The sequence below is a fragment of the Phacochoerus africanus genome, chromosome 1 (genome assembly GCF_016906955.1).
Source record: "Phacochoerus africanus isolate WHEZ1 chromosome 1, ROS_Pafr_v1, whole genome shotgun sequence".
Lineage (NCBI taxonomy): Eukaryota > Metazoa > Chordata > Mammalia > Artiodactyla > Suidae > Phacochoerus > Phacochoerus africanus.
Window position 1 is genome coordinate 216057230 of NC_062544.1, and position 12862 is coordinate 216070091.

Here is a 12862-nt window from a genome sequence, read left to right on the forward strand (position 1 = left end):
AGATCCGGTGTTGCCGTGAGCTGTAGTGTAGGTTGCAGATGCAGCTCAGATCTGGCATTGCTGTGGCTGTGGTGTAGACCAGCAGCTATAGATCCGATTTGACCCCTAGTCTGGGAACCTCCATATGCCATGGGTATGGCCCTATAAAGACCAAAATAAATAAATAAACAAACAAACAAACAAACCACATATGGCTGCGCACAAGGGCAGGGCAGTTGTAAGCAGCTTACTGGAGCCAGACTTGTACTATCTAAGTTTGAAGGACTTTTGTCTGGGCCCACACAACCGCTTTTTAGCAGGAGGGATCAAGTTCTGATATGTCCAAGAGGAGCCCCAACACAAGGATGGTAACTGTTCTGAGTCCAGGAAGCAAGTCATCTGAAATTCTTGTTCCACACAGCAGAGAGAAATCACCGAATCCCGGGGCCCAGAGCCTCAGGGCCCTGGGGAGGAGGCAAGAGGCACATTCACTTCTTATCAGCGCACCCTGCACTTCCAACCAGCTCCTTCTCTCTAATATACACAGTGATGTGTTTGAGGCTACAGGAAAGAACTGGCAAGGCCAAATAAAAGCATTTAAATATATCTTTAGCATGGTCTGAGTTACAACTGGGAAGAAAGTGGTTAAAAGAAAACCCACAGGAAAGTTAGAGTAGGAATTTGGGGCTAGAAGGGCCTCCTGGAGAGGAAGTCCAGCTCCCTGCCTCCGAATGGTATTTCTATCCTAAGCTAACTGCTGACACTGAAGGCTGGCCTGGGCTTGCCAGCCTCTAGGGAAGTGGATTGGACTAGGTGCTGCTAGGGGACCTGGCATCTCCTCCCTTGAAGAGCTGATGAAATATTTGGGGAGATAATGACACATTAAAAGACATTCTGAAAAAATACAGACAAGATTTAAACTACCTGCAACTCAAGGCAGAGCACAATTAATTGCCAAATAAATTGGACTGACAATAAAGCAGTAGTTTGCATGCTCAGTTCTTATGAGTGAAGGTTATTTACAAAGTAAATGATATTCTTTGGTCCAACTAAACTTCTTCCAGCTACAGGTCAGACCCACTTCTAACCTCTATCCATCACAATGGTAGGGAATGGCTAGTCTTCCACTGAAAAATCTCTTAGAGCCTTAGCACTGGCTGTTCCCTGTGCTGAAAATACATTTCCTCCATGGCTAAAGGCTAATTCCTTACCTCTTCCAGGTCTTTGCAAATGTCAAAAATATTTACAACTGCAACACGGCCTCATCTATACTCCTAATCTCTCTTACTATTTTTTCTTTTTTCCCAGGCTGTAGCATAATAGCACACGACTTCTTTTAAATTTTGTTTATTGTGTGATTTCTCCCATTAAAATGTAAACTTGGTTCTTCTGTTGTTATTGTTTATTTTATTCACTGGTATATCCCAAGCACTTGGTAAATAATAGGTGTTCAACCAATATTTGTTGAATAAATGAGTGACTAAAACTCGAAGACAATCAAGACCATTCTTGGCTTTTTTCTTCCCCGGGACAAATAACTGTTTTCATCTTTTCTCCATGGATCTCCATTTAACCCTTTGAGATCCTACTGGGTTGAGTCTCAGTTCTCTATGCTCCTCAGCCTCCAGCCTCACACAGAGTTTACAGTTAAACATCTACACATCGTCTCTTTCATTGTGACCATAAGTCACAGCAGGATAGAATAAGGGGAAGATACAGTAAGAGGAATGAGTCATTCTAACAGCTGGATTTTTCACATCGCTCAGGATGTAGAGATATGTGGAGTTGGGCAAGAGAGTGAGAAGAGACGGGTAATGGATAAAAGAGGAAAGAAACTTTTGCCTGTTAGAGCAAAATAAGACAATTTGTGTCTGAAAGCAAGACAATGGCTTAAATGATGGTTCATGGGCCAATTTACAAAAGCAGTGATGGGTTTTGCCAAGGACCACCTGTCCCTTCAAAGGTCACCTTCCTGACATAAACTTTCACTTCCTGATATGTTTGACTTTGACTTGGCAAGACTAGAAGATCAGCTCCGACTCTTCCTCATCTATTTGAAAACAACCTGAGAAGCTAAGAAAAGACAACTTTCACAAGTCCTAAGAAATTTCCCTTTGGGGATGGTATTTCTTTACGTCTATTCTATTCTTACCTCTATTCTATTTTTGAGGTTCCTCTGAGCAACCCTAAAGCTAAGGGGATAAATATGGAAATAGAGAGAGCACCCACATGCCACTTGCTCATTTCCACTAGGAGGTGACAGCCCTGCTCTGGGGCCAGGCCCTGGCTGTGATATTTCCTAGGAAAGAGTCATAAATGGTCACTTTGCCTCTTTCTGGGCAACAGAAGGACCTGGCCTCATTTATTTTTGCTAATCTTCATGTCTACGACCAGGCTAAAGGAGTGACGAGTTTGAGGGAGAAGGGAAGGCAAATTAGCAGCAGGGAGGGCCCTTTTATATCTGCCTATCCCATTCTCCCTGTGCTTACCATCTTTCACACATTGAGCTATGTCTGAGACTAATCATTAGCAGCTCTGCTTCCAACACTGAGTCAAACCCTAAACAAGAAAACTGAAGTTTCAGAGGAATTGCGGTTTCGCGTTAATGGTCTGTTATCTTCTTGATCAAATCAAGTACTAGAAGTTTAACTTCACATCAGGGTGGATAACTCAAACCCTGCATAACATTTGGGCTCTTATGAAATGGACCACAATGTGAGTTGTGTTTACCCCTAACTGTTCAAAAGGTACAGAGGTTCCCTTGGAACTCAGCCCACAGAGAAATAAGTCAGGCAGAAAAAGGTAAATACTCTGTGATATCACTTACATGTGGAATCTAAAAAATAAACAAACTAGTGAATATAACCAAAAGGAAAGAGGCTCGCAGTTATAGAAAACAAACCACTGGTGACCAGTGGGGAGAGGGAAGCAGGAAGGGGGCAAGGTAGAGGGAGAGGATTAAGAGGTACAACTGTTATGTAGAAAATAAATAAGCTTCGGAGTTCCCATCGTGGTGCAGTGGAAACAATCCAACTAGGAACCATGAGGTTGCAGGTTCGATCCCTGGCCTCGCTCAGTGGCTTAAGGATTGGGCATTGCCATGAGCTGTGGTCAGACATGGCTTGGATCTGACATTGCTGTGGCTGTGGTGTAGGTTGGCAGCTGTAGCTCTGATTTGACACCTAGCCTGGGAACCTCCAGATGCTGTGGGTGCAGTCCTAAAAAAAGAAAGAAAAGAAATAAGCTTCAAGGCTATATTGGACAGCAAAGGGAATAGAGCCAATATTTTATAAGGACTATAAATTGAATATAACTCTTAAAAATTGTGAAACACTATGTTGTACACCTATAACATATAATATTGTATATCAACTATATTTCAATTTAAAAAATCGGGTTGTAAAAATAAATCCCCAAAACAGAAAATAAATATCACTATATAAAAGTTAAAAAAAGTAAATAAAACTTTTGGAAAAGAAGTGGAGCTTGAATCAATCCTGGCAGCCCTTTTCCTATACCATTCCTTCCTTCTACCTGGGGAAATATTTCCTTAGATGAAACTCCATCAGACTTTCTACCGTGGCTTCTTTCATAGGAAGCCATAGTAATGGCTCCACAGTTCCTTGACCTTTGCTGTTTTCTTTTCATCAGTATGTTTAAAATTGCTAACAGACCTTGGTTATAACCACACTTGGTCAGGAATAGCCTCTATCTCACAGAAACTATTTCAGCTAAAAATTCTTCAAGCCAGTGCCCCCTGTTGATCAATGCCACACTGTACAAACCCAGGTCACCTTTACCGAGAACAGATGGTATCCATGGAAACAGAGTGGGCATCTCTAATTCTCCCCAACCTGCCGGGACCCTTGCCCCTTGTCCACTGCACGCACGTGCACCAGGCTGGAATCTGGGGAAGCCACTTACATCCTGCCTCTCAGGGCCTTGGCTTTCTGTTCTTCTTCCAGGTTTCTAGGAGGTGTGGGCGGGGTCATGCCCTCATTCAGGCAGCCTGTGGGGTCTTTCAAGCTCCCCCGGTATGAGCCCCCTTCCAGACTCTGAAAAGAGAAAAAGAAACAGCCTTAGAGACGTGTACACGGGAAGGTTGTCTGGACGCCCTCATGCCCCCCAGCTCAGCCACAGCCACCTTGGTAGATCAGTCACCAAGGCTGCTCTCACTGAACCTCAGTGAGGCACCAGGAAGCCAGAGACCCCACCTTCCTGCAGCAGGGAGCCCAGAGCTGCTGCCTTCTCAGGCAATCAGGATGTATTTGGCGTCAGGCAGGGGCTGCCAATTCCCCCAGACATAATGAATATTGTCAACGTGACTGATCTCTGGGTAAGAGCTCCAGAGAGAAAGCGAATCATTGCAATTCTACACCAAACATTCACTTAGAAAATCAGTTGCAGGATTACCACATGTGAACTGACGAGGGGAGGGGAGTGAGAGGAGAATTCGCTTGGTAAAGTCATGTTTGTTAAACTAGCTACAATTTTCTCTGAGGATGCCAATGAGATGTGGATAAGAAGAGGTAAACAGATTTTGCTGTTTACCTCAAAATACTAGTGTGATAAATATACTAACTCACACTGCCTTGTTATATGTTCAATAAAAACTGAAACAAATTAATATCTCCATATTCTGTAATGTCTAAACACCAACTGGATAGATTATGTAGACAATAAAATGATAATCATGAAGACTGTGGCAACATGTGAACATAGCAACAGTAGCTGTAGCAATAGATGTTTTCTAGAAACATCTTTGCCAAGGTTATTTACCAAGGGCTTTCTTTAGTTTATTAATGCCTTTCATCTCTTTTAATTAAGGTGCTGCAGGACTGAGAAACAAATTAAAGGGATTAATATGTTACTCTAGAAAGAGCTAAGGGTAAAGGATTCTAATCCCAGCTCTGCTAGTTCCTGAATGATCTTAAGTGAGAAGCTAAAATCATTCCATGTTTCAGTTTTTCTCAATTTTCAAATTGGGCCCCTCCTTTGTACAGATCTCTAAGGAAGAGGCAGAGACATAAGTCTGCCTTATGCCCCTGAAAGACTAAAAATGCTCTCTAATGGTGAGTTCCCCCGCTGCCTCCATGGATGGAATGATTAAACAATAGGGATACAAAAAAATGGGGTCAATCTTAACATTTTTATAAGTGCTGTATCAGAAAGAGGACACAGTGACACATTTTATTTGCAAATTGGCATTAACCATGTGGATAAACAGTAAAACGAGATCAAAGTCAAGGTGGGCAACTATAAAACTAATATGAGAGAGTAATCCAAACTATCCATACAAGATGCCTGTCTACTACAGCCACTGCTGTAGGAAAAGGAAAGGCTTTGAACACATCAGCCCTAAGGTTAAAGTCACAAAAATCAAGAAGTGCCCCCGAAGGGAGTAGTAACAAAAGGCTTCAGCATGGACTTAAACAACTTGAACTTGAAGTACCTGTCATGAACTCACTTAGCTGCTGTATTTCAAGATAGGCTGACGAGAGGTAGGAAAAGTCCAGGGGAATGAAACAAAAAGCAAATGAGGTGACCGATGAGCCATTATTCGAGAACAGGCAGGGGACATTAGAATTGGAGGCTGAAAAACTTAAAGCTGAGAAGAGAAGTCAACCTTATTTTCCTCCACCCCACCCCCAAATCAACAGAATGTGCCAAGGGCCAAACATGAATCTGTCACTAACCCTAGAAACCAGCATTAAGAGGACAAGGTCTTCATTCAAGCTTGAGAGAGGGAATTTCTCTTAACTTGAAATGAAGGTATTTCACAGAACAAGCAATCAACCATGGGACGTTGTCCTCCAGAGAAGCAGCCTAGGCTAAAAATATAGAAAGGTCAAGAAGAGTTGAGCTAAATTTATAGATTCAGGATCTGTAACCAGTTATTAAGGAAATGAGTGTCTGGCGCTGAGGCTTGACAAGCCACTGGACAGATAGGTTTTCCAATGACATGTGACATATCCCCTGGTGCCATCACCAGAGACAGGCTTCCCAGGCAGATGGACCCAGCTGGTGACTGATCTGATTATATGCCTTTTACTTCCCTTCTCCCTGTCCCCACTTTCCTGTTCCAGCCTTTGTTCTGCAGCCTGTTGGCTGGCAGAGTGCTGGCTGACATCTCCGCTACAAGGCCCTTCTTGGACCATTCAGGTTGGTGTGGTCCACTTGCAACTATCCTACATCTAAGGTATCCAAAGTGTTTGCACAGGGAAGTATGTTCCATCTCCTCCTGCCCAACCTGTTACATGAGCAAAGAAGCCCAGGCTTCCTCTGAGGAAGGACTCTCTGGGATGGAGTTGAGGAAGGCAAGGGCAGTGAGGGAGGAAGAAAAGGGAAATACAAGGGTTGGCTAAGCTGTCTGCTGGAAATCTGTCTCAAATAATGCTGTTGGCTGTAAATGTTTCTCTTAATTCAAGAGTGATTCCCTCTGAGGACCTGGCTACCTGTGCTAGACCTGGGCTATGGGGTCCGAGCCAAGGGCAACAATGAGTGACCTGCAATTGTCTGTGCTGTTCCCCTAGGGACACAGGTGCTGATGGCTGGTTGATGAGTAGTGGGCTGTGCAGTCACAGGAAGGACTTCTGCTCTCTCTGGGCCTCCAGCCACAACAGTTTCAATAGACAAAAAAAAAGGCATACAAAGGAGGGCACAACAAATGTTGCAAATGGGTGTTCCTGTAGTTGGTGCAAGTCCAAGGAAAAGAAATGCAAATAGAATTCAAAAAAGTAGACCAAGTATAGAAGAAGGCTGTTGCCACAGTAAAAAATGAACACATCCCCTGTTAGCTGGGTCTTGGATCACATAAAACGCCCTTCCTCTGGGCTCTTATAAGTACCTTTTACACATCTCTGAACAGCATTCATTATACAGTGTTGTGACTCATCATATCTTTGTACTCAAGCAAATTATTGTGTTTCTACTACTTGCTGAGTATTTGCAAAGTGCTGGAGAAATGAAGATCGATAAGATGATCCCCTGCCCACCATAACCTAAGCCACCACGGGCATCCTTCTAGACAGGAGGGGTACCATGGAAGATGAAAAAAAAGAGCAGGCAGCAGGTGGCTCTATGGTGGGGTGTGGAGGGAAGGAAAAGGCTTAATGGAAAGAGGCAATGCTTGAATTGAGTATTGAGAAATGGAAAGGATTTCGCTGGATACACCAATGGGAGGACGTTCCAGGCAGGAGGAGTACTGTGAGTAAAGGGTCAGGTTGTGAAACTACACAGGGCAGCCTGAGAAGCTTAAAGCTGCCTGGTATAGGTAGGATACAGAGTGTGAAGTGGGGGAGAGGTGGATTGGTTGGTGACTGCGTGCTATGTGAGCTGGGGGCATGGGTACTGGGGAAAGAAGAAGTAGGGAGTGAAACAGTCAGGCCTTTAGAAGCATGCAGGATCAGCTCTTAAGGAGCCTTGTGTGTAATATGTAATCTGCAAACCCCCCAAATCACTATGCTGTATACTTGCAACCAACACAAGATTGTAAGTTGACTATGCTTCAATTAAAAAAAAGGAAGTAAAGGCTTTACCTACTACTTTTTTCTCTTCTTTTTAAAATTTTTTTGGCTACACCCGCAGCATGTGGAAGTTCCCAGGCCAGGGATCAAATCTGAGCCACAGCAGTGACCCAAGCCACTGCAGAGACAATGATGCATCCTTAACCTGCTGCACCACAGTGGAGACTCCAGAAAGATCAGTCTGAAAGCTCCTAAGAGCTTTTTTTGTGACTTGGAAAAATGTCTCTGATATGACAGTTAAGGAAAACAGAACTTGAATTTTATATACTCTGTGATTAATTACATCATTTTAATCTTTCAGGATCTCCCATTGACCTGCAGCGCAGGACTCAGCAATATGACAGTTAAGGAAAACAGAGCTTGAATTTTATATACTCTGTGATTAACTCCATCATTTTAAAAGGGGTCTAAAAGAAAATATATCTAAATTTTAACATTGAACATGTCTAGATGATATTATGAGATAGAATTTGTGTTTAAACTCTGGTTATTTTTCCAACTTTTCTTGAATAAGCATATAATGCTTTCATTAGTCAAAAAGAACTATTAAAAGTTTTTTTTTTTTAAGAAAAGATCTTTTTTAAAAAAAGAAAAGATCCTTCCAGCAGTCATGTGAAGAGACATCAGGCTAAAATCAGTGAGGAAATGTTTGCAATAGTCCAGGCAGGAGAGGATTCTGAGCATCAGCCCTAGACTCTGAGCTCCACTAGGGAAGGTTCTGTGTTGGCAAGCTGGCACATAGTAGGACTCCAAGAATTTACTGAGTGAAACTCAATAAAGAGTTTTATATAAAACTCTTGGGGAGAGGTCAAAGCTCACCTGATAAAACAATAGGTAAGTTTCTGATCCAGCACCACCTACCACACCTACCACATCAACCTCTCAGCTGCCCCACCCCTTTATAAAAATTAATATAAAATCCCGACTAAGAAAGTATTAGAGCTTAGTCATTCCCAGGCAAACTGGAGGTAAGGGTAGGGAAGACATTTTACAGCAGAAAAACTGAAGTCTGGATTTTTCAGGCAAATGACAGCACAGGTTTGTGACTTTGGGTGAACTACTCCTGGTGGAAATCTAAACTATTCTTTTTTAACAAGCTTGGGAATCTTTTCCACAGATGGATGCTAGAGGAACTTAGTTCCTGAAAGTACACACCTCTACAGTGGATACGGTGGGGCCATTATTTCCTCCACTGGGACTATGAACTTCAGTTAACTCTGCTTTTGACAAAACAAGCTGATTCATCTAAAGGAGGACAAAGCACACACACAAATGCAGGCTGGCCCCAGCCATGTTCTGTGGCTCACAGGCTGAACTAGGGAGGTGAACGCTGCCAAGGTGGGAGAACCAGAGGATGGAAAGTCTCTCTGAGGCAGGTGGGACTGATTCTCAAGATGCCAGGCCACCACATAGATAGACTAAATAAGCATTCAGTCCTGGCCAGCCCCTTCCCTAAAGACAGGATTTTTAGCCAAAGGTTCATCTGTGCCATCCTGAGCTTAAGGAACTACTGTGATGTGTCACCTGAAGACAGGAGCTCAGGGGGGAGGCTCTCTTACTAGAGGCCTCATATTTCATCTCAGGCAGGTGAGAGAATCCTGGGTTGTTTAGAGGTACACTCAGTTCCCACCAGGAAGCCAGGAAGCTCTTGTTCCTCAAGCTTGAGGAGTAAAACCAAATCATAGATTGTTAAGCTATTACCCTGCAACATTCACCTGGCCTACTGATCCACTGACTAACAAATACGGTGACCCTGTGTTCAGGGTGTGACTACAGAAGATAAAGTATGACTGGTTCCCTTTCCCTGCCCTTTACACGCAAATGAGGTGGCTGGGAGCTAACAGCTGTGGGCTGTTCACTTATCAGCTTACAAAGAGCATTCACACCTTAGTCAGTCTTCATCATAACTCTCTTGAGATTAGCTTCAGGTAGACAGAATGATCATTGTTATTCAAAAAGATACATGAATCCCAGTGTTCATAGGAGCACTACTCACAATTGCCAAGACATGGGAGCAACACTGACAGGTGGAACGCAGAAAGATGTGGTACATATATACAATGGAATACCACTCAGCCATGGAGAAGAATGATACCATGTCATCTGCACCAACATGGATGGACCTAGCGATTATCAGACTAAGTGAAATAAGCTAAATAAGGACAAATATATATGATATCACTTATCTATGGAATTAAAAAAAAAGATACAAATGAATTCGTTTACAATATAGAAATAGACCCACAGATGTAGGAAAAAACTTATGGTTTACCAACAGGGAAAGGAGGAGGAAGGGTAAATTAGGAGGTTGGGATTAACAGGTATGCACTGCTAATACATAAGATAAATAACCAACAAAGACCTACTGTATAACACAGGGAGCTATATTCAATATTTTGTAATAACCTATAAGGGAAAAGAATCTGAAAAAGAATATGTGTGTGTGTATAACTGAATCACTGTGTTGTATACTTGAAACTAATACAACACTGTGAATTGACCATACGTCAATTAAAAAAAATCATTGTTGATAAGTGAAGTAAAAGAGAGGCCCAAGTAGACTAAGTAGATTGCCCAAGGCCACACAATAAGTGGCAGAGGCAGCACTAATACCTAGGTCTTCTGATTCCTTACACAGCAGCAGCAGCAGCAGCAGCAGCAGCAGCACCATCAGTATATCTGTCTAGGGAAAACTTCAGTAAAAATCACCCAGGAAAAGCAGGGGGAGTCCTTAGTCCTGGCTTAGAGTTAAAGATAATACTTTAAGACAAAACCCAGAAAAAGTGTTTGAGCTCTATTTGGGGGGGAGGCTCTCTCGGTAAACAAAAGTATTGTTTAAAGACCAAGGCTGGCAGGTGAGATCTCAGAGGTGTCCATTACGTCCAGAGGGACTCACTCGAGGAGTTTCCAAGGGTCTTTGGGGTTTTACCTGCACTGCAGCTGAGTGAGGACCTTCTGTTCTGGTTCTCAAACAGCAGCTCTCCAGCAGCGGAGAGCCCAACTCCTGGGGGAGTAGCCTTGGTGTAGTCATGACCATATGATCCTAAAGCACCAAGGGCAGCTTTAGGACTCAGGGACAGAAGGCATCTCATGGCTTCTGGGCAGAGCTTGGGGGCCAAATGATTCTAACAATAGAATCTGGTGTCATCTCTTGAGCAACCAAAAAAGAAAGCAGAAAGAATCTAAGCCCTAGAAATGACGTCCAAGTATGCTAGATGTGCCTGTAACATTTCCAGACTGTTAACTGGGCAGGACCTTATTAATTCTTCTTATACTGAACTGATTTCCATCCATGGGTTCTGTCCTCTGGAGCCACCAAGAGGGAGACTTGTCCTTCCTCCCCATGGCAGGGCTCAATTACTAGAAGATAGCTCTTGTGTCTTCTCTTTCCTAACTTCTTCCAATACTTAACCTCAGCTTCTTCAACTTTCTTTCCAATGACACAGACCACATGGTATTGGTTACTTCATCCAGGGCCCTTCCATTGAGCTCAAGAACATTTTAGAATGCTGAGTTCAGAACCTAATGCATGACTCAGCCACAAATTTTGACAGGCGTGGTCTGAAGGGCTTGGCGTACAATGGGCTATTACGCCCCTTGAGCTGTATGTTCTACTTTGATTAACCCAGCCTATGACCACACTGGCTATTTTGGCAGCTTGCACACAGGTTGTTTTTTTTTTTTTTTTTTTTTTTTGCTTTTTAGGGCCACACCCATGGCATGTGGAGGTTTCCAGGCTAGGGGTCAAATCGAAACTACAGCCGCCAGCCTACACACAGCCACAGCAACACCAGATCCTTAACCCACCAAGCGAAGCCAGGGATCGCATCTGAAACCTCATGATTCCTAGTCTGATTCATTTCCGCTTTGCCATGGTGGGAACTCCCACACAGTCACATTTATAGTCAAATCAAAACTCCAGAACTTTCTGGGGTTTGAGAGCATACCCTCTTCTAGGCTAGCTTATTCCTAATGAGGAATAGGCATACCAGTCTCAGACGTGAGGACGAAACTCAGTATTCTCAAATACAGCTGAGGAAGCCAGCCCCTACCGATGCTCTGTCACTAGCCTACTGTGGACATGTATTGGGATGGGAAAAGAGAAAGTAGAGGAAAAGAGAAAGGATCGAATTTGGTAAGAAGATTCCAAGAAACCTAACCACTGCTCTCACATTCCTGTCCATGACCCCGGCTTGGTTTTGTTTGGCCAAAGAAATCTCTATAATTCTGGGCTCACTGCAGAGCCTCAAAAAGTAGCTATTTGGAGAAGAAGTTAAAGCCCTTATTATGGTAAAATTACTGCCAAAAGGCCATTCATCCAATACCTATTTGTTGAGAGCCTGTTAGAGGACTGAACAGTTCCAGGATTATCCTACACTCCCTCTGCTCTGCTCTTGTGAGACTTCTCAACATCCTCACTCACCTGTTTAACACCTGACCTACTGATCACACAAACCAGAGGCCCATGGATGCTCCCGACAGGTCTAAGGTGAACCATAGCAGCAGGAAAGTGGTAATCCAAAATACAAAAAAATACAGAGTCTTGGAAACGTGTTTCCTGGTGGAAATGCAGATGACTTGTACATACTAATAAAAGGATGAGAAAATGGAGTTCCCATCGTGGCTCAGTGGTTAATGAATCCAACAAGGAACCATGAGGTTGTGGGTTTGATCCCTGGCCTTGCTCAGTGGGTTAAGGATCTGGTGTTGCTGTGAGCTGTGGTATAGGTGGCAACTCCATGGCATTGCTGTGGCCCTGGTGTTGGCCGGCAGCTACAGCTCCAATTAGACCCCTAGCCTGGGAACCTCCACATGCCACAGAAGCGGCCCTATAAATGGCAAAAAAGACCAAAAAAAAAAAAAAAAGGAGGAGGAAATAATGTCCTGAGGGACTAATCATCTAGCTGCAGGGTGGGGGGCGGGTAAGCTGCAAGTAAAAAGATGAAGATATTTTAACAGATAACACAACAGGACCATCTAAGAGCTGTCCCAGGTGGCATGTGACTTATAGAGGAATCGCTGCTGGACTGCAAAAGAACTCTGGCCTGGGCTGATCAGGGAAGCTCTTGAGGAGAGATGGGAGCTGAGCGGGACCTTGAGGGGCTGTTCCACTTTAGATAAGCAAAATGAAGAAGGGGAACATTCCAGAGAAGTGGGGTGGTATGAACAGAAACTTGGGGGAGGACAGTCAAGTGGACGTTTGGGGATAGTGAATTAAACAATTTGGTTGGAGCAGAGTTCATCAACCAGAATAATGTGTGGATGTTGGAAAGGAAGGTTGGAGAATAGGCACAAAATATTAGACTGCTGGGTAAGTATGGCATTTACAGGCCAGGGATTTCTAAACTTTGATTATA

General features: G+C 43.5%; 1 protein-coding gene across 8 annotated transcripts in view; it reads right to left on the reverse strand.

Moving 5' to 3' along the window:
* The window catches only part of KALRN (kalirin RhoGEF kinase), a 697683-nt gene that overhangs the window by 58868 nt on the left and 625953 nt on the right, over positions 1-12862 (reverse strand). For all 8 annotated transcript variants that reach the window (XM_047790542.1, XM_047790550.1, XM_047790555.1 and 5 more), the window contains one exon: positions 3904-4034. In XM_047790542.1, coding sequence (XP_047646498.1) covers positions 3904-4034 — 131 coding nt within the window. The remainder of the gene's footprint in view (positions 1-3903; positions 4035-12862) is intronic.